Consider the following 21875-nt stretch of genomic DNA (forward strand, 5'->3'; position numbering starts at 1 on the left):
CTCCACATTTCCAAATAGCGGCCTTGCAGCCATGTAAGGCGCTAACCTGCTTATTGGGGGTATTAGGGGTTCAGTGTCTTACCCAAGGACACTTCGACATATAACACAGACGAGCTGGGATTCGAACTGGGATCCCTTGATCCCAAGACGAGCGCTCTACCTCCTGAGCTACTGCCGCCCCCACCTCTTCGACCTGCTGCCTTACGGCAAGCGCCACAGGTCACACAAAACAAAAAGAAACAGACTCAGAGACAGTTTCTTCCCCAGAGCCATTACCATCCTAAACAGACACTGCACAAAAAAATGAAAAACTCTTGAAAAAAAACACTACCTCATACGAACGTAAAATAGTACTCATGTCTATGTTTCTTGCACATGTTGACAGCACTATGTTGACTGCTCACCTTGCACAATGTTGACTATTTTTGCACCAAATGCATAATTGCACAAACCCTTACGATACCAAACTGTATTACGATACCAAACTGTATGTAACATCCTACATGCCGACGTTTCTTGTGTAAATATTGTGTAAATTATAACTATAACCTTATCCTCCTAGTTTTATAACCTTATCTTCTCAGTTCCTTTATCTTATTGGCTTTTTTACCTCACTGTGACTGTGTGAACCTGGAGTAGCATGCCCAATTTCGTTGTCACAATATATTAACCCATTTTGTAACAATGACAATAAAGGTATATTCTATTCTATTCTATTAAAAACAACTTACTGTCGAATTAAAATGTTTAAATCATATTTCCATTTTATTGCGTATGTTACCGCCGTGTACCCGTCCCACCAAAGATCCACATTCACGCTAGACTGGATGATGAGGCTTTTATTACAGTTGCTGCAAAGTGTCACACAACATATCCACAACATGTGGTTAGCACCTCTGCTGGCTTTCAACACGTTAGCAGCGCGCTGTAGACTGCCCTAAAACATCAAATAGTTTTCTTTTCAGTTTACATAAAACACATTTTAGAATATCAACCATCACAATACATTTTAACAAGACACTTTTAACAAGAGATCGTACAGTGGATTTAACATTTACAATGAATTCAACATATTTTTTCTTTAATCTGAAATTTAACCAACATAATCGTTTATATATATATATATGAGAAAATAGGAATGATTACAATAACTAGTGTAAAAAGGGGAACAATTTATCTGCAATAAGTCACACAATATATCCACAACATGTGGTTAGCACCTCTGCTGGCTTTCAACACTATAAGGGGAATTAGCATTTTAGTACAACGTACAACAAAACTAACTTAAATGGTGACACAAACAAAACAAAATCAAATCCAAACACCCTGATGCCATCAACTTCACCACTGTGCATGTTGAGAGATCTGTCAACTGTGGTCTTAATGTTTACGATGAACTTTTTGCGGAGCACCCAAAGATCGTGGCTTACCTTTAGCAGCGCGCTGTAGGCTGCGCACAATATCCGCATTCTGCTCATAAAATCAAAAGCCAAACCAAACCTCACCCCATACCAGAAGGTGGCACTGTTGGACTCGTCATTGCAGGACGCTTATACATAAACTATACAAACATATTTTAGCAGAATTTTTAACCAAACATAAGTTATTAATACACCCATTACACATATCTGTATTGATTAGGGGGACCAACCACTTCACTTCAGATAATACTTTGTCACCTTCGTGTTTGACATAGAAAAGAGCATTTGGTGTTAATGACCAAATTCAAGCACTCTTTAATTTTTCCATTATCAAACATTTTTTCAAAAAGCCACTCTGGAACACTAAACAGACACATGCTGCTGCAGGCAAGTTTGTTGAACTAGCTTCCTCTGCGTCTTGGTGCTTTGAAAACATGATGGCTTTTAGAAAAATTGGAAGTTGGAAAGGATTTACACATAAACAGGTTTTAGGTAAGCGTACAACTCAAACTGTAATGTCATCATCCTTCGGGCAAGCAGAAAAAAGAATGAAGAAGACAAAGGATAAAAATCTGCCAAGGAGAAAAAACGTAATAAGTAAACCACGATACAACAAGGGATTACTGTATATGAATGATTGACCATACGATGGCGCTATCATGCAACAATTTGGATGCAATACGAAAAAAAAAGACATCGATAGAATTGCGGTTGAAAAATAAAGACAGAAGTTGACATCCTCTTGTGGAGCTAGTTAAAGGAGAACACACATCTGCACATTCAGAGGAAGATTTCTTAAATGTAAATGAAAAAAATAAAATAATCTCAAGCACAGTGACCGTTTTTCACCAGCACTGAGCTCTGGCCTGACTCGGGAATCATGGCCCGGAAGAAAAAAGCTTCTCATTAGTGTGGATTGTTGTATGTTTTTTCAAGTGTGTCTTCTGTCTGAAACGTTCACCACAAATTGAGCAGGAAAAAGGCTTCTCACCAGTGTGGGTTCTTGTGTGGTATTGTAAACCCAGCTTCGATCTGAATCTTTGACGGCAAACAGGGCAAGAAAAAGGCTTCTCACCAGTGTGGGTTCTTTTGTGGTATTGAAAAGATTGCTTCGAGCTGAATCTTTGACCGCACACTGAGCAGGAAAATGGCTTCTCACCAGTGTGGGTCCCTGTGTGGTATTTGAAGGCCTGATTCGAGCTGAATCTTCGACTGCAAACTGAACAGGAAAATGGCTTCTCGCCAGTGTGGCTTTTTGAGTGTGATTTTAACTGTGTATTCCACCTGAATTTTTCACCACAGATCGAGCAAGAAAAAGGCTTCTCACCAGCGTGGGTTTTTGTGTGGTAATTTATGGCCTGCTTCGAGCTGAATCTTCGACTGCAAACTGAACAGGAAAATGGCTTCTCACCAGTGTGGGTTCTTGTGTGGTCTTCTAAGACACGCATTTGGCTGAATGTTTGACTGCAAACTGAACAGGAAAATGGCTTCTCGCCAATGTGTCTTTTTGTGTGGTTTTGTAAAGCCTGCTTTGAGCTGAATCTTTGACCGCAAACAGGGCAAGAAAAGGGCTTCTCACCAGTGTGGGTTCTTGTGTGGTGTTGTAAAGCCCGCTTCGAGCTGAATCTTTGACTGCAAACAGGGCAAGAAAAAGGCTTCTCACCAGTGTGGGTTCTTGTGTGGAATTTCAAGGCATGCTTCCACCTGAATCTTTCACCGCAAATTGAGCAGGAAAAAGGCTTCTCGCCAGTGTGGGTTCTTGTGTGTCGGTTTAAGATTGATTTGAGGCTGAATCTTTGACCGCAAACTGAGCAGGAAAACGGCTTCTCACCAGTGTGGGTTTTTGTGTGGTAATTTAAGCCCTGCTTCGAGCTGAATCTTCGACTGCAAACTGAACAGGAAAATGGCTTCCCACCAGTGTGGGTTCTTGTGTGGTCTTCTAAGACACGCATTTTGCTGAATGTTTGACTGCAAACTGAACAGGAATATGGCTTCTCGCCAGTGTGTCTTTTTGTGTGGTTTTGTAAAGCCTGCTTCGAGCTGAATCTTTGACCGCAAACAGGGCAAGAAAAAGGCTTCTCACCAGTGTGGGTTCTTGTGTGGTATTGTAAAGCTCGCTTCGAGCTGAATCTTTTACCGCAAACAGGGCAAGAAAAAGGCTTCTCACCAGTGTGGGTTCTTGTGTGTTGGTTTAAGTTTGATTTGATGCTGAATCTTCGACTGCAAATGGAGCAGGAAAAAGGCTTCTCACCAGTGTGGGTTATTGTGTGGTATCTAAAAGTGTGGCTCGAGCCGAATTTTTGACCGCACACTGAGCAAGAAAAAGGTTTCTCACCAGTGTGAGTTCTTGTGTGGTTTTGTAAAGCCCGCTTCGAGCTGAATCTTTGACCGCAAACAGGGCAAGAAAAAGGCTTCTCACCAGTGTGAATTACCATATGCAATTTTAAGTGACACTTGAAACGAAAGGTTTTCCCACACTGAGAACACTTGATATCGCCTTCTGACTGTTCGTCGCCATCAGTGTGCGCAGAGTCGTATGTCTCGTCATCATCAGTTTCCTCGTGTTGACGGGAGCTGCTGCATGAAAGTTCCTCCCAGTTGCTTTCTTCATGTTCAACCTGATTCTCAGTGGTTAATGAGGTCTCAGTCACAGGCAACTCCTTTGAAGATTCCTCTTTTTTAACACAAACAGGCTTGACATCCTCCTCCTCCTCCTTTTTAATGCCGGGAAAGTCTGGCTCCTGCAGGAACTCTTCACTGACATCTGTGGGACACAGGGCACACATGGTATTGTATCGTCCCAAATACACCACAAAATACCATAATAAAGACATGACAAAATATATGAATAGATTTATTTAAATGTTTGTGGGGCGGTAGGTAAGCGAAAGCGCTCCTGGGAATGTCCTTTCACTGTTTTGGGGTTCATTTTCAAGTGAAGCAGGTGTTGGTCCTTGTGGACATCCCTTATTTTGCTTACGTCTCCCTGTGACGCCATTTTTGTGTGTTTCTTTGGGTCTGTTAAGGTGAGGACGTATGCATTTGTTCTCTATTATTTCAACATGGTGTTTATAATAGTTTATTGATTTAGTGTTAAGTCACACTTAGGTAACCCTTCTTCGCTGTACTGGCCGCCTGCACAATTGGAAAGTATGCGTTGTGTCTTTAGTTTTTGATGTTAGTGTGGAGGGAACCAGCACAGAGGTCGAGATGCGACTGAGATGCTCACTTTCAGTTCCTTATCGATCAAAAAAAAAAAAAAAACACCGACACGAAAATGGCGCCACAGTTAGACGTAGGTAAAAAAGGACTCTCCAAACAGACAATATAAAATTAGCACAACAAGGGCGAGGGAAAAACTCAAAAAACTCAGTATGAGGAAAATGACGAAACCTTGAGAAGGGACCACACATGAGGTCATCCCCCTTCAAGGATGACCAGGCCTAAATGGATGTTGCAATAACAAACGATAAAATTAAGAATTAAATATAATATATTTAAAGTAAAATGTAATGTAAAAAAACAAAATAAAAAGGATGACCGGGTTGCAGATCGGCAGTATGGAGAACCCTCTCAAACCTGCGGATCTCTTCTTGGCTCTTGGGATCACTCGTAGACCAGCATTTTCAGAGAGAAGGCTCCGAATACGGGGGCAATTGAATCGGTCAGACGATTGGTTATTAGCCTCGGACGTTTTTATTGTTCCCACTCTCTGCCGATTGAAAATCCCAAAATATAACATTTTAACTTGTCAACAACCCTTGTTGCGCCGTATAAAATAGTTACTAACTAATTGTTAATAATGAAAATAGTTCATAACCAAGGAACATTTTAATGCAAAAGTCCAACTTTATTATCAAATGTTGAAAGGTAACTAATTTCGAAGTACTTTCAGGCTGATTTGAATAACGGGTCAAATCTGACCTGCTAACACAATTCTTTTTGCAGTTTTCTAAAAAAATTACAAGGAACGATTCAAAGATTACAAGTACAATATAACAACTTTATAGCCAATAAATTGTCTATTTACAGTAACAACTGAAAATGGTGTGGCCGCAGCAGACAGCAATAAAACTACAGATTTACCCATTATTAAATGTTGTTTTTTTTGTACTTTCTATATTGCTCATTATATATATATATATATATATATATATATATATATATATATATATATATATATATATTGATTATGATTTCCGACTTTTCTTTTCTCCAACAAAGTTAAGGGTGAGGGATACAGACTTGTGACTTGTAGAGTAACCTTCTGTGGCATAAATAAGTCAGCACAGTGAATTTTGGGTTATTTGAGGGCGACAGCCATTCCCCAAACACAAGCCAGGGACCGGCCGACAGGAGGCGGCAGCCAGTCCCCAAACACAAGCCCGGTTTAAAGCCACTAGTGGCGGGCACAAGTCCCCCAAACACTAGCCCGGTTTTCAGCCACCAGCGGCGGGTACAAGTCCCCAAACACAAGCCCGGTTCTCGGCCCACAGTTCCCCAAACACAAGCCCGGTTTTAAGCCACTAGTGGCGGGTACAATTCTCTAAACACTAGCCCGGTGTTATGCCCACAACTCCCCCAACACTAGCCCAGTTTTCAGCCACTAGTGGCGGGTACAATTCCCCAAACAGTAGCCCTGTTTTAGGCCCACAAGTCCCCAAACACTAGCCCGGTTTTAATCCACTAGTGGCGGGCACAAGTCCCCAAACACAAGCCCGGTTTTATACCCACAAGTCCCCCAACACTAGCCCAGTTTTCAGCCACTAGTGGCGGGTACAAGTCCTAAAAGACAAGCCCAGTTCTCGGCCCACAGTGGCGGGCCCAAATCCCCAAACACCAGACCGGTTTTCAGCCACTAGTGGCGGGTACAAATCCTCAAACACAAGCCCGGTTCTCGGCCCACAGTTCCCCAAACACAAGCCCGGTTTTAAGCCACTAGTGGCGGGTACAATTCTCCAAACACTAGCCCGGTGTTATGCCCACAAGTCCCCCAACACTAGCCCAGTTTTCAGCCACTAGTGGCGGGTACAATTCCCCAAACAGTAGCCCTGTTTTAGGCCCACAAGTCCCCAAACACTAGCCCGGTTTTAATCCACTAGTGGCGGGCACAAGTCCCCAAACACAAGCCCGGTTTTATACCCACAAGTCCCCCAACACTAGCTCAGTTTTCAGCCACTAGTGGCGGGTACAAGTCCTCAAACACAAGCCCGGTTCTCGGCCCACAGTAGCGGGCCCAAATCCCCAAACACCAGCCCGGTTTTCAGCATCTATTGGCTGGCACGAGTCCCCCAAACACTAGCCCGGTTTTCAGCCACCAGCGGCGGGCCCAAATCCCCAAACAGTTAGCAGGAGGGGGGATTTGGGCAGGCATTTTACCTGCCAAAATCAGACTCCCCTGCTAAAATAGATTCTGTTGGAGATACAGACTTGTAACTTCTAGAGTAACCTTCTGTGGCATAAATAAGTCAGCACAGTGAATTTGGGGTCATTTGGAGTTTTTATTCAGGAGTTAGCAGAGGGGAGGTGGCAGGCATTTTACCTGCCAAAATCAGACTCCCCTGCTAAAATAGACTATGTTGGAGATACAGACTTGTAATTTCTAGAGCAAACTTCTGTGGCATCAATAGGTCAGCACAGTGAATTTGAAAACTTTCAGACGTTTCTCATAATACTACTATTATTATTATTAATAGTAGTCATAAAAACGAACTAGATTGGTCGAACACCTATTCAGTAACACATCACAAAGTGTAGGTATTCCTCTCTAGTTGGATCCCAAAACCAAAAAACATAATAGGTTTAAAGCGTGTCTTACTTTGCAAACAGTATAGGCAGGGAAGTCCGATTTTAAATGAAAAAAACAACAACAATTTGTTTACACCGCGGGATCCAATGCAACCAGGGTTTCATTCACAATAAAAAAGACATTACATAAAGCTATTATAGTACATCAAATAAAGGCTATTTGCGTACAATTAGCTGTAATCGCGGAAATCATAGCGTTGGTGACTTTTTCATCAGCGTTAACAAACGCATTTTGACGAATGCGATCGCGCTTTATTGTTTAAATAAACGCATTATATAGACAACAATCGCCCAATTGTTATAATGAGCTCGCTTTATTGTTTAAATAAGCGTTTTATATAGAATACGATCGCTTTTGTTGGAAGCGCAGAAGAATGCGCGTTCACGCGAGTGGGGGGGATTTTGTACGGGAGTCGGATCTGGGCACAACACCGGAATACCACGACTAAGAGCGCTATAAAATTGACAAATCTTAACAAATACAATCAAATATTTTTTTATAACAAAATTGCTCCACCCACCCACCCTGCAGCTCAGAAGGAACATTGGAGGGCGGTGTTAGCGGCCTTCTACCGCGCTTGCTTATCTCCTCTTCGATATATATCTGTGAGTTTTATCCTGTACCCTCCCGATTGCGTTTTACGTGCAAGAAAATATGATTTCGAGGATATTATATGAAAGGTAACAAAGTAGGAAATAAATGACCAACCTGCTCTGTTCAACACAATTCGAAGCTGCCTGCAGACCGCCATTTTGTAGTGATGACTGGAGCTCCTCTTTGGGACTTGGAACCTTATTTTTCCTTTACCTCTTTCGCAGGATTCAAGCACTCGATTGATTCACTTTAATTGAGCTTTCCCTCGCAACTGGGTCGAAACACTTCGTTGCCAAAACAAAACAGTCTGGCCCCTATAATACAAAAAAGCACAAGTTCCGTTTCCCTATCTACAACCGGAAAAGGCACCATTTTCCGGTTTTTGATCTAAAAGCATTGCTATCACATCTTAACTTTTCAAATATACACGCAGTAGCTGAAATAAAAGGAATTAGCATATTAACTGGATTTTGTTTTGTTTTATTGCTTCATAGACATTGTCAAAGCATCATAATTACGGTTGCTTTTTATATGGTGAATTATTGTGAAACGTTTGTCCCACGGTAATTCCTCGGTTTCCGCATTATTTTCCAAAAAGGTCACGCGGTTGCAGAAACAGTTTAGAGCAGGGGTCGGGAACCTATGGCTCGCGAGCCATATATGGCTCTTTCTATGAGTATCTGTGGCTCAGAGACCAATTTGATTGCATGCAAAATTTCTCCATCTTGTTCAAAATTTGAAAGGTCTATCCTATTCAGGTAGACGTAAAGCCTAACCAAAGCTAAATGCAAAAGAAATACTTCGCAGTATATATAGGGCATGTTTTTCACTACAATTTACAGTCAAGGTGTCACACAAAAAAAGGGGGAAAAAAAAACTCGTTTTGGCTGTACAACGCTAAATAATCCTTTATTTAAAAGTTCACTATATAATCTGTGTTCAGTGTTCAGATACTTTATGATGAATCCACAGAACTGTAAATACGCCAAAACACCGGAAGAGAACTTAGTCATTTGATTGGGTGAGTGGGAGGGATGGGTGGAGCTATGCAAAAAGTACAAGCATTCCCTCCCATCTCTCGCCAAAGGTAAGCACATAAGGCTCCCTATTCTCAGAATGTTGTGACGTTTTTACAAAATAAATGCTTGCATCTGGTTTTGAAACCAATATGTATGTAAAAAAGGGTCAAAAGGAGTTTAACCGATCTTGAGTCATTGCAAGAAAGAGACAAGTTTAAAGTGGTCTGTTTGTTGAATTTGGGACAGGGGCTCTGGCATTATTCTCTTTTCATCATTTTTATCAAATCATCAAAAATAAATGTGCTGAAGACTAAGCTTTTGTCTGGGGCGCGGGTTTAGCAATTTAGTAAATTTGTCTCATAATATATGGTGTGGCTCTTTCCCAAAATAAAATTAATATTTTTTGCTTTTATGGCTCTTTGAGTCAAAAAGGTTCCCGACCCCTGGTTTAGAGTAATCAAGTCAATAGTCTATTATACATTGAAATACCTTTAACGTGACAATATATTGTTAAAAAATAACTTGCAGTCAAATTATAATTTTAAAATCATCTTTTCATTTTATTGCATATCTGTATTAATTTGGGAGACCAACAAGAGATTGGCCCCGATAATACAAATAGGGAAGTGCCCTCAGTGAGTGGAGTGCAAAGCGAAGATGGTTTCCCAAGAAATTGGACGAGACTTGCAAGGTTCCACCCCTGTCCAGGAGATGGCGGTAATATTAATTGGCTGTAGACCATAGTGACGTTTAGGCCTACGTCACATGTAAACAACTTGAGTCTCAACCTGTGGTGTGGCAGTTGGAGAGTTCGTGCAACGTTAAAAATGCCCGCCACAGCTGTGTTATTACCGATTGTCTTCAATCAGCGGAGGAGAAATGTGCTATACTGAAGACAGCTTCGGCGCTATGTAGCGCTGATTCATCTTTACAAGGTACGTATGTAACGGGTGTACTAATAACTTTTGTTTTATTGAAATTCCTGCTGAAATATGTGTATAGTTTTTGGTAAATGTCCTGCAATGATGAGTCCAACAGTGCCATCTGCTGGTATGGGGTGGGGTTGGATTTTTGGCTTTTGACATGTGACCGGGAGGCGGGGCTTGTTGGCAGTCTTAACAGAGAGAACTGCAATGAGATCAAAGAGATCAAAGCCAGCAGAAAAGCTAATGTTGTGACTCATCCATTTGCAGAAACTGTAATAATAAAAACCTCATCATCCAGTCCAGCGTGAATGTGGATCTTTGGCTGGACACGTACACCGCGGTTACACGTACACTCATTAAAAAAAATATGACCCGTTCGGTCAAATACAGTAAGGGTTAACATACAACGCACGTTCACATAATACCCTATGTTTGTGTAGACAGAAATGACAACATACTTATTAGTATCTTAATGCCATTTTATGACATATAGTAGGGGTCTTTAATGTGTGACATGATGAAAAGTAAACAAACACAAGAACAGTCCACTTGACCCATAAGCTGACATAATATGGTCACCAAACTTCCCTGTACGACCCAAAAACCTTAGTTCATAAGGAATTGAATTCAAAAGAGTTGTCATTTTGTAGCAGCTGAAGAGACTTGATTCTAGACTTCGGGAGACCAGAGAGTAGTGCATTACAGTAATCGAGACGGGAGGTAACAAACGCATGAATTATAATTTCCGCATCCGACTGAGACAGTATTGAACGAATTTTAACAATGTTACGAAGATGGAAGAAAGCGGTTCTAGTTCACGTGAACGCGCAAACCCGAGTGAATAGGGCAGATAGCGAGTGAAAGTGCGAAGAATAGGACTCAGCCATAGTCAAAGATAACGTACTGTCGAATTATAATTTTAAAATAATCTTTCCATTTTATTGCATATCTGTATTGATCAGGAAGACCAACCACTTTACTTCAGATAATAATTTGTCACCTTTGTGTGGACATAAAAAACAGCATTTGGTGTTATGACCAAATTCAAGTACTTGTTAATTTTTCCATTATCAAATATTTTTGAAAAAGCCTCTAGGTAGCACCAAACAGCCAGTTTAGATAGATAGATACTTCCAGCAGCATCCCTGCGCTGAAAACATAACAATAATGAAGCAAAAAGAATACAATACACCAATACCCAATGTAACGTGTTAATACCCAATGTCACGTTCTAAACAGAATACACACTGCAATAAAAATACAGTAATATGCAATGTGGGGGTGTGGTTAAATGTGGGCCTTTACTCCCCCGGGTGGCATGAGGAAGAAAAGATCTCCTCAGTCTGTCCGTGGAACAAGACTGTGACAGCAGTCTGTCGCTGAAGCTGCTCTTTTGTCTGGAGATCGTGCTGTGTAGTGGACGTGATCAATTGTCCATCATTAACCGCAGCTTTTCCAGTGCCCATCTCTCAGCTACTATTGTCAGACTGTCCAGCTCTGTGACCACAACAGAGCTCGCTTTCCTCACCAGTTTATTAAGACGTGGAAATATGCAATTTTGTTGAACAATCTTCCTGTGCGTCTTGGTGCTTTTGTGGGTCCAGAGTATTTTGATAACATGATGGCTTTTAGAAAAATTGGATGCTCGAAAGTATTTACACATAAACACGTTTTAGGTACGTGTACAACTCAAACTGTAATGTCATTGTCGTGCAGGTCAGGAGAAAAGAAACGGGGAAACTGTTTACCCAATCAGAATGCAGATCATGATGCACGATAAAAATCTGCCGAGTAGCAAAACCGCAATACGTGCACCAGGATACAACAAGGGATTTCTGTATATGAATGATTGACTTTACGATGGCGCTATCATGCAACAATTTGGATGCAATACGAACAAAAAAGACATTGATAGAATTGCGGTTGGAAAATAAAGACAGAAGTTGACATCCTCCTGCGGAGCTAGCTAAATCGGAACACACATCTACACATTCAGTGGTAGATTTCTTAAATGTAAATGCAAAGAATGAAATCATCTCAAGCAGTGACCGTTATTCACCAGTACCTGTGTGACACTGAGCCCTGGCCTGACTCAGGAATCATGGCCGGGTGGAAAAAGGCATCTCACCAGTGTGGATTCTCAAGTGATGTTCAAAGGTTTTCTTGCGGGTGAACTTTTCACCACAAAATGAGCAGGAAAAAGGCTTCTCACCAGTGTGGGTTCTTGTGTGGTCTTCTAAGACACGCTTTTTGCTGAATGTTTGACTGCAAACTGAACAGGAAAATGGCTTCTCGCCAATGTGTCTTTTTGTGTGTGATTTTAACTGTGTATCCCACCTGAATTTTTCACCACAAATCGAGCAAGAAAAAGGCTTCTCACCAGTGTGGGTTCTTGTGTGGTATTGTAAAGCCTGCTTCGAGCTGACGCTTTGACCGCAAACAGGGCAAGAAAAAGGCTTCTCACCAGTGTGGGTTCTTGTGTGTTTGTTTAAGTTCACTTTCTGGCTGAATCTTTGACCGCAAATTGAGCAGGAAAAAGGCTTCTCGCCAGTGTGGGTTCTTGTGTGTCGGTTTAAGGTAGCTTTCAGGTTAAATCTTTGACCACAAACTGAGCAGGAAAACGGCTTCTCACCAGTGTGGGTTTTTGTGTGGTAATTTAAGCCCTGCTTCGAGCTGAATCTTCGACTGCAAACTGAACAGGAAAATGGCTTCTCGCTAGTGTGTCTTTTTGAGTGTGATTTTAACTGTGTATTCCACCTGAATTTTTCACCACAGATCGAGCAAGAAAAAGGCTTCTCACCAGTGTGGATTCTTGTGTGGTTTTGTAAAACCTGCTTCGAGCTGAATATTTGATCGCAAACTGAACAGGAAAAACGCTTCTCACCAGTGTGGATTCTTGTATGTTGGTTTAAAATTGCTTTGAGGCTAAATCTGTCACAGGAAACAGGGTAAGAAAAAGGCTTCTCACGGGTGTGGGTTCTAACATGCGATTTTAAGGAACTCTTCCAGCTGAATCTCTGACCACAAATTGAGCAGGAAAAAGGCTTCTCACCAGTGTGGGCCCTTGTGTGTCGGTTTAAGCTACCTGTGTGGTTAAATCTTAGACCACAAACTGAGCAGGAAAATGGCTTCTCACCAGTGTGGGTTCTTGTGTGTTGGTTTAAGCTACCTTTCCGGTTAAATCTTTGACCACAAATCGAGCAGGAAAAAGGCTTCTCACCAGTGTGGGTTCTTGTGTGGTATTGTAAAGCTTGCTTCGAGCTGAATTTTTGACCGCACTCTGAGCAAGAAAAAGGTTTCTCACCAGCGTGGGTTCTTGTGTGGTATTTTAAGGTCTGCCTTGAGCTAAATCTTCGACTGCATACTGAGCAGGAAAATGGCTTTTCACCAGTGTGAACAACCATATGCAACTTCAAATAACGCTTGAGTCGAAAGGTTTTCCCACAGTGAGAACACTTGATATCGCCTTCTGACTGTTGGTCGCCATCAGTGCGCGCAGAGTCGGACGTGTCATTATCATTAGTTTCCTCGTGTTGACGGGAGCTGCTGCATGGAGGTTCTTCCCAGTTGCTTTCCTCACCTTCAACCTGATTCTCAGTGGTTAATGAGGTCTCGGTTACAAGCAACTCTGTGAAATGTTCCTCCTCTTTAACACAAACAAGCTCCTCATCATCCTTCTCCTTTTTAATTCCGGGAAAGTCTGGCTCCTGCAGCACTGAAAGAAGGAACTCTTCACTGACATCTGTGGGACACAGGGCAGACATGGTATTGTATCGTCCCAAATACACCACGAAATACCATAATAAAGACATGACAAAATATATGAATAGATTTATTTAAATGTTTGTGGGGCGGTAGGTAAGCGAAAGCGCTCCTGGGAATGTGCTTTCACTGTTTTGAGGTTCATTTTCAAGTGAAGCAGGTTTTGGTTCTTGTGGACATCCCTTATTTTGCTTACGTCTCCCTGTGACGCCATTTTTGTGTGTTTCTTTGGGTCTGTTAAGGCGAGGACCTATGCATTTGTTCTCTATTATTTCAACATGGTGTTTATAATATGTTATTAATTTAGTGTCAAGTCACGCTTAGGTAACCCTTCTTCGCTGTACTGGCCGCCTGCTCAATTGGAAAGAATGCGTTGTGTCTTTGGTTTTTGATGTTAGTGTGGAGGGAACCAGCACAGAAGTCGAGATGCGACTGAGATGCTCGCTTTTAGTTCCTTATCGATCCAAAAGAAACACAGACACGAAAATGGCGCCACAGGAAGAGGTAGGTAAAAAAAGGCTCAACAAACAGACAATATAAAATCACCACAACAAGGGCAAGGAAAAACTCAAAAAAACTCAGCATGAGGAAAATGACGAAACCTTGAGAAGGGACCACACTTGAGGTCATCCCCCTTCAAGGATGACCCGGCCAAAATGGATGTTGCAATAACAAACAATAGAATTCAGAATTAAATATAAAATATTTAAAGTAAAATGTAATATAAAAAAACAAAATAAAAAGAATGACCGGGTTGCAGATCGGATCTTAGAGGGCAGTATGGAGAACCCTCTAGAACACAGGTGACAAACAGGCGGCCCGCGGGCCAAATCAGGCCCGCTAAGGGATTGAATCCGGCCCGCGAGACAACACTCAGAGAAGCACAAGAGAAAAACAAGCTGCAGGTTGAAATATGTCAACTTGATGTTGCCAAAGCCAGGTGCCTCTCACAAAAACACTGTAATTGCATTTCTTTCTCTCTCTCTCTCTCTTCCACACCTTTTCTCCCACTCTCTGTCTCTGTCTTTTTCTCTTCCTGTGTTGCTCTTTGTCTCTTTCTCTCTCTGTGTCTTTTTAACTTCATTTTCTCTTCTCTTTCTCTCTTCCTACCCTTTGCACTTTCTTTTCTCTTTTCTCTCCTTCCGTCTTTCTATTTCTCTTTGGATTTCTGTCTTCCTCTCCCTTTCTTTCCCCCTCTCTCACGACTTCTCCTTTTATCTCTTTTGTTTCTCACGCTCTCTCCCTCTCTCTCTTTCTTTGTCCTGCCCTCTCTCTTCTTTTACCTCCCTCATTCTCTTATTTCTTTATCTCTCTTTTTCTTTCTCTTTAATCTACTAGTCCGGCCCCCGACAAAATGTTTGTTCTATCATGTGGCCCCCCGAGTTAAAATGAGTTTGACACCCCTGCTCTAGAACCTGCAGATCTCTTCTTGGCTTTTGGGATCACGAGTAGACCAGCATTTTCAGAGAGAAGGCTCCGAATACGGGGGCAATTGAATCGGTCAGACGATTTCCAATATGGCTGTTAGCCTCGGACGTTTTTATTGATCCCTCTTTCTGCCAAATTAAAAATTACTGGCTCAGGAACTTTAGGTGATCTCATTTCTAGGAATGCAAGCTCTCGTTGGTTAATGCAGGCGGTGGATCGTGAAGAAATGCCCACTATTGGCAGAGCGTGATGTCAATCAAAGGGTCAGAGGCTAACAGCCGTATTGGAAATCATTTTACAAGTTTGTTTATTCGTTAGCGGAAACTATGTGGCCAAACAAGCCCGTCACAACAAGGAACGTCCAAAGAAACAGAAATGCTTTCATGCGGATTATTATTATCTGTCGGCATAAGCGATGTTTGAAAGTATTTATACATAAACACGTTTTAGGTACGTGTACAACTCAAACTGTAATGTCGTTGTCGTGCAGGCAAGGATAAAAGAAGCGGGGAAACTGTTTAGCCAATCAGAATGCAGAGCATGATGCACGATAAAAATCTGCCAAGTAGCAAAACTGGAATACGTGCACCAGTATACAACAAGGAATTACTGTGTATGAATGATTGACTTTACAATGGCCCTATCATGCAACAATTTGGATGCAATACGAACAAAAAAGACATTGATAGAAGTGTGGTTAGAAAATAAAGACAGAAGTTGACATCCTCCTGCGGAGCTAGCTAAATTGGAACACACATCTACACGTTCAGTGGTAGATTTCTTAAATGTAAATGCAAAGAATGAAATCATCTCGAGCACAGTGACCGTTATTCACCAGTACCTGTGTGACACTGAGCCCTGGCCTGACTCAGGAATCATGGCCGGGTGGAAAAGGCTTCTCACCAGTGTGGATTCTCAAGTGATGTTCAAAGGTTTTCTTCCAGGTGAACTTTTCACCACAAAATGAGCAGGAAAAAGGCTGCTCACCAGTGTGGCTTCTAACATGCGATTTTAAGGAACTTTTCCAGCTGAATCTCTGACCACAAATTGAACAGGAAAAAGGCTTCTCACCAGTGTGGGTTCTAGTGTGGTCTTTTAAGGTATGCTTGTGGCTGAATCTTTGACCGCACACTGAACAGGAAAAAGGCTTCTCACCAGTGTGGGTTTTTGCATGCGATTTTAAGGAAATCTTCCAGCTGAATCTCTGACCACAAATTGAGCAGGAAAAAGGCATCTCACCAGTGTGGGTTCTTGTGTGTTGGTTTAAGCTACCTTTCAGGCTAAATCTTTGACCACAAACGGAGCAGGAAAATGGCTTCTCACCAGTGTGGGTCCCTGTGTGGTATTTTAAGGCCTGCTTCGAGCTGAATCTTCGACTGCAAACTGAACAGGAAAATGGCTTCTCGCCTGTGTGGCTTTTTGTGTGTGATTTTAACTGTGTATTCCACCTGAATTTTTCACCACAAATCGAGCAGGAAAAAGGCTTCTCACCAGAGTGGATTCTTGTATGTCTTTCTAAGTTTACCTTCTGTCTGAAATGTTCACCACAAATTGAGCAGGAAAAAGGCTTCTCACCAGTGTGGGTTCTTGTGTGGTATTGTAAAGCCTGCTTCGAGCTGAATATTTGACCGCAAACTGAACAGGAAAAAGGCTTCTCACCAGTGTGGGTTCTTATATGCTGGTTTAAGTTTCCTTTCAGGCTGAATCTTTGACCGCAGACAGAACATGAAAATGGCTTCTCACCAGTGTGAATTCTTGTATGTCTTTCAAAGAGTGCCTTCTGTCTGAAACGAAAGGTTTTCCCACACTGAGAACACTTGATATCGCCTTCTGACTGTTCGTCGCCATCATTGTGTGCAAAGTCAGATGTCTCATCATCATCAGTTTCCTCGTGTTGACGGGAGCTGCTCGGAGGTTCCTCCCAGTTGTTTTCTTCGTGTTCAACCTGATTCTCAGTGGTTAATGAGGTCTCAGTCACAAGCAACTGCGTCGAAAGTTTCTCTTTTTTAACACAAACAGGCTTGACATCCTCCTCCTCCTTTTTAATGCCGGGAAAGTTTGGCTCCTGCAGCACAGGAAGAAGGAACTCTTCACTGACATCTGTGGGACACAAGAAACACATGGTATTGTATCGTCCCAAATACACCACAAAATACAATAATAAAGAAATGACAAAATGCATGAAACAAAATGTAAGTGAAAGCGCTCCTGGGAATGCGCTTTCACTGTTTATGCGTTCATTTTCAGAAGAAGGTGTTTAGGTTTTGGTCCTTGTGGACATCCCTTATTTTGCTTATGTCTCTCTGTGACGCCATTTTTGTGTGTTTCTTTGGGTCTGTTAAGGCGAGGACCTATGCATTTGTTCTCTATTATTTCAACATGGTGTTTATAATAGTTTATTGATTTAGTGTTAAGTCACGCTTAGGTAACCCTTCTTCGCTGTACTGGCCGCCTGCACAATTGGAAAGTATGCGTTGTGTCTTTGGTTTGTGATGTTAGTGTGGAGGGTACAAGCACAGAGGTCGAGATGCGACTGAGATTCTCATTTTAGTTCCTTATCGATCCATAAGAAACACAGACACGAAAGTGGTGCCACAGGAAGAGGTAGGTAAAAAAGGGCTCTCCAAACAGACAAAATAAAACCACTACCATAGGGGCAAGGAAAAACTCAAAGACCTCAGCATGAGGAAAATGACGAAACCTTGAGAAGGGACCACACTTGAGGTCATCCCCCTTCAAGGTTGACCAGGCCAGAATGGATGTTGCAATAACAAACAAAAAAATTAAGAATTAAATGTAAAATATTTAAAGTAAAATGTAATATAAAAAAATAAATAAAAAGGATGACCGGGTTGCAGATCGGATTTTAGACGGCAGTATGGAGAACCCTCTCGAACCTGCGGATCTCTTCTTGGCTCTTGGGATCACGAGTAGACCAGCATTTTCAGAGAGAAGGCTCCGAACACAAACATAAGGGGCAATTGAATCGGTCATACGATTTCCAATATGGCTGTTAGCATTGGACGTTTTTATTGATACCACTCTCTGCCAATTGAAAGCTTTGTTTTGTTGTCAATCCATTAGGTGGTTACATCACTGTAGAAGATTTTTAACCTGTGTTTCGAGTTTTACTATCATTTTATCTTGTTTTATTCATTTATTATTGTTTTCATTTTTTCCAAAAATATTTACTCCATCCCATTTACTTTAAGAATGCTTGGCAAAAACTTTATATTTTTTATATATATATATACCGTAAATTCCGGACTATAGAGAGCACCTGATTATAAGCCGCACCCACCTCTTTTTGAGTGTTTAGCTACTTTTGTAAGCCGCGTGCGCCCGCTGTATAGCTTGCGTCAGTCACAGGTTTATCCCAGGCCAGGCTGAGGGTTCCGCAATTGTAATCTCATAGATAGTACACAAATCCAGAACCACAGCTGACATCACAGATGGAAAATGATACCCGTAATTAACGTATGATGCGGACTTGTAAAGTCCGGGTCCCGTTGAAAGTAATCCAAGGAAACAAAATGTATAATTCCAGAGTTAAGGGTGGGAAAATATATATCCACTATTGTCCGCTATGACAACAGACAGGTCTACCGGTAACTCAGCTTTACCCCATTTCCCATCAGCCCGCGTTTGCTCCGCCCCTTATTTTTGATTCGTCCGTAGAACACATAACAGAATGAATCTCTAAAATAAATACATTACAAAAATATACAGTTGCAAATACATATTATACATAGTTACACATATTTACAAAGAAAGACGGTACACCGAGAGAGTTTTCAAAGCTTTAATGATAATAGTATAACTTTCATCTCAAACCGTGCCTTTGAATGGTACCAACACACTAGTAGGATCACGCTCGCAATGTATCAAACATACATGTGAAGAAAAAGCAACCCATAGATGTGAAATTCACACTAGATCGTCTTCAACTTCTTCCTCTTAACCATCGCCATCAAGGGCATCTTCCTCAGTATCGGGACGTACCTTAACTTTACAGGAAATATAAGCTAAATCTTTGAGATGGCTGTCTTTCTTGGCGCACATATTCCACTGGTCTTAATCTTACCTTTTAAACTCCAGCGCTGCTGGTGGCCGTTAGAAAAATTCCATAAATTAGCCACTTCACTGAATAAGCCGCAGGGCTGAACGTTTGGGAAAAAAGTAGTGGCTTATAGTCCGGAATTTACGGTGTGTGTGTGTTTGTGTCCCAGTACTACAACATGAGCAGATCATTAGTATAGGGAAAATGGTCATGTGTTTCCACGTATTGAAAATGATGAAAGTTGCAGTTACTTGGTTGATCACTGGAAAAAAAAACAATGGGGTGTTGTTATTTGATAAAGATAAAATTGGGCATTTTCCTCCGGCCCACTAGACAAGTTCTCACAGCACACCAGTTAAAACAACATTACAATCTCGGGATTTGCCGTACAAAAACGAAAAGGCCTAATGAACCAGTGTTGTGCCTAATTCCGACTCCCCTGCAAAATCTGACTCCCCTTCGGGTGAACGCACACTATGCTTCACGAAGATTCGCTTCTGACGGAACGTGTGTCATCATCGTAATCCGTATAATGTGTTGATTGGCGTGAATAAAACAAAAAGCCCAAAACGAAACTTCTCTATATTTCAAAGTCATAGTAATAAAAAATACAATCAAATCTTTTTTTTTTTTAAACACAAACTCACTTAGAACGAACGTTAGTGGCCGCTATGTGGGCACGACAGTTAGCGGCCTTCTACCGCACTTGCTTATCTCGTCTTCGATGTATTTCTGTGAGTTTTACCCAATTGTATTTTACTTACAAGAAAATATGATTTCAAGGAGATTATATGAAAGGTAAAAAAGTAGCAAATAAAAGACCAACCTGCTCTGTTGAGCACAATTCGAAGCTGCCTGCAGACCGCCATTTTGTAGTGGTGACTGGAGCTCCTCTTTGGGACTTGGAAGCTTATTTTTGAATATTCCTTTCCCTCTTTCGCCAATTGCAAGCACTCGCTTGATTCATTTTAAGCCAAATTGTGTTTTCCCCCGCGACTGGATCGAAATACTTCGTTGCCGAAACAAAAGAGACTGGCTACAGTAATACAAAAAAGCACGAGTTCCGTTTCCGTATTTACCACCAGCAAAGGCACCAACTTCCGGTTAGTGATCTAAAAGTATTGCTATCACATCTAAACATTTCAGATATACACGCAGTAGCCAAAATGAAAGGAAATTAGCATATTACCTTGATTTTTGTTTTGTTTTATTGCTTCTTAGTCATTGTCAAAGCATCATGATTGCGGTTTCTTTTTATACAATGAATTATTTTGAAACGTTTGTCTCACAGTAATTCCTCTTTTTTCACAGTGTTTTTTTCCAAAAAGGTCCCGCGGTAGTCAGAAAGTTTACAGTAGTCAATCGTCTATTATACATTGAAATACCTTGAACATGAAAATACATTGTACAAAATAATTTACCGTCAAATTATAATTTTAAAATCAACTTTCCATTTATTGCATATCTGTATTGATTAGGGAGACCCACGGCATTTGGTGTTAATGGAAAAAAAACATTACAAAAAAGCACGAGTTCCCCTATTTACCACCGGAAAAGGCAGCAACTTCCGGTTATCGATCTTAAATAGTGGTACAAAAACTGCGGCCCGCGGGCCGAATACGGCCCGCCTCCACATTTGGTCCGGCCCCCTGAACAATACCAGAATGATTGATTTTTTTTCTTCATAAATGTGTATTTGTATTTGATAACAAAGTTGGACTTTTGCAATAAAATATTCCTTAGTTATGAACTATTTTCATTATTAACTATTAGTAACTATTTTATAGGGCGCAACAAGAGTTGTTGACTAGTTAAAATGTTATATTTTGGGATTTTGGTGTTGTTTTGTAAAGCAGAAAAAGTGAAGTACCAGTATATCACCACTAGGTAACATAGTCTCACAGGTCAAAGAAGGGTGTTTGGGGCGAGTCTCACGGGACCTCACGTGATTTAGTGAGACTTGCTCAATAAATCACTCTTAATGGCAACAAGTAAATGGTGTCGTGTGAGACTGACAGTTATCATCTATTTTGCAGGTAAAACAACAAGAACAATATATATATATATATATATATATATATATATATATATATATATATATATATATATATATATATATATATATATATATATATATATATATATACTTATATATATACTAGGGCAGCACGGCGGCGCAGTGGTTAGCGCTTGTGCGGCACAGTTCATGTCTCGGGAACCTGTCGTGGGTTCAAATCCAGCTTCAGACTTCCTGTGCGGAGTTTGTATGTTCTCCCCGTGCTTGCGTGGGTTTCCTCCGGGCACTCCGGTTTCCTCCCACGTTCCAAAAACATGCATTTCAGGTGAATTGGCCGGTCCAAATTGTCCCTAGGTGTGACTGAGCGAGTAAGTTGTCTGTCCCCGTGTGCCCTGCGATTGGCTGGCAACCAGTTGAGGGTGTCCCCTGCCCACTGCCCGATGATTGCTGGGATGGGCTCCAGTACCCCCGCGACCCTACTGAGGATAAGCGGTGCAGCTAATGAGATGAGATATATATATATATATATATATATATATATATATAAAACAAATGAACCCAGAGAGGGTTATTTGGTAATTATTTATATCATAAATAGTGTTATTTATTTCCTGGCTTTTTTCAGTGAAGAGGCTAGAGAGGGTTAGTTGGTTATTATTTATTTCATTAATAGTGTTATTTATTTTCTGACTTTTGTTATGTGAAGAATCCAGAAAGGGTTATTTGATTGTGGCTTTCTGGAGAACAATACATTTTTACATTTAGGCACTCCTGCAATCATCACACTTTTTCTGTTACAAACTGACCCCGGCCCCTCATCAGAGAAGGGAAAAGTTATG

At 41.2% G+C, this 21875-nt stretch overlaps 2 protein-coding genes across 5 annotated transcripts; both read right to left on the reverse strand.

Moving 5' to 3' along the window:
* Nucleotides 1-824: 824 nt before the first annotated feature.
* On the reverse strand, nucleotides 825-8165 carry LOC148349906 (uncharacterized). Its single transcript, XM_088355446.1, has 2 exons — nucleotides 7939-8165; nucleotides 825-4185 (listed from the first exon to the last, which is right to left on the reverse strand). Exons 1-2 carry the CDS (start codon nucleotides 7979-7981, stop codon nucleotides 2300-2302), a joined length of 1929 nt encoding a protein of 642 aa, XP_088211572.1. The 5' UTR covers nucleotides 7982-8165; the 3' UTR covers nucleotides 825-2299.
* Nucleotides 8166-9457: 1292 nt separating this feature from the next.
* LOC148349907 (uncharacterized) lies at nucleotides 9458-20085 on the reverse strand. Of its 4 annotated transcripts, none has more exons than XM_088355440.1 (3): nucleotides 19846-20085; nucleotides 16703-17059; nucleotides 9458-13511 (listed from the first exon to the last, which is right to left on the reverse strand). In XM_088355440.1, exons 1-3 carry the CDS (start codon nucleotides 19886-19888, stop codon nucleotides 11869-11871), a joined length of 2043 nt encoding a protein of 680 aa, XP_088211566.1. In that variant the 5' UTR covers nucleotides 19889-20085; the 3' UTR covers nucleotides 9458-11868. The 4 variants fall into 4 exon arrangements, with proteins under 4 accessions (XP_088211566.1, XP_088211565.1, XP_088211564.1 ...); XM_088355439.1 differs by having other exon boundaries at nucleotides 16619-17059; XM_088355438.1 differs by having other exon boundaries at nucleotides 16535-17059.
* Between the last annotated feature and the right edge of the window lie 1790 nt (nucleotides 20086-21875).

Source organism: Urocampus carinirostris, chromosome 16, assembly GCF_059441175.1.
Source record: "Urocampus carinirostris isolate Australia breed hairy pipefish chromosome 16, RoL_Ucar_1.0, whole genome shotgun sequence".
In the NCBI taxonomy this organism is placed as follows: Eukaryota; Metazoa; Chordata; class Actinopteri; order Syngnathiformes; family Syngnathidae; genus Urocampus; species Urocampus carinirostris.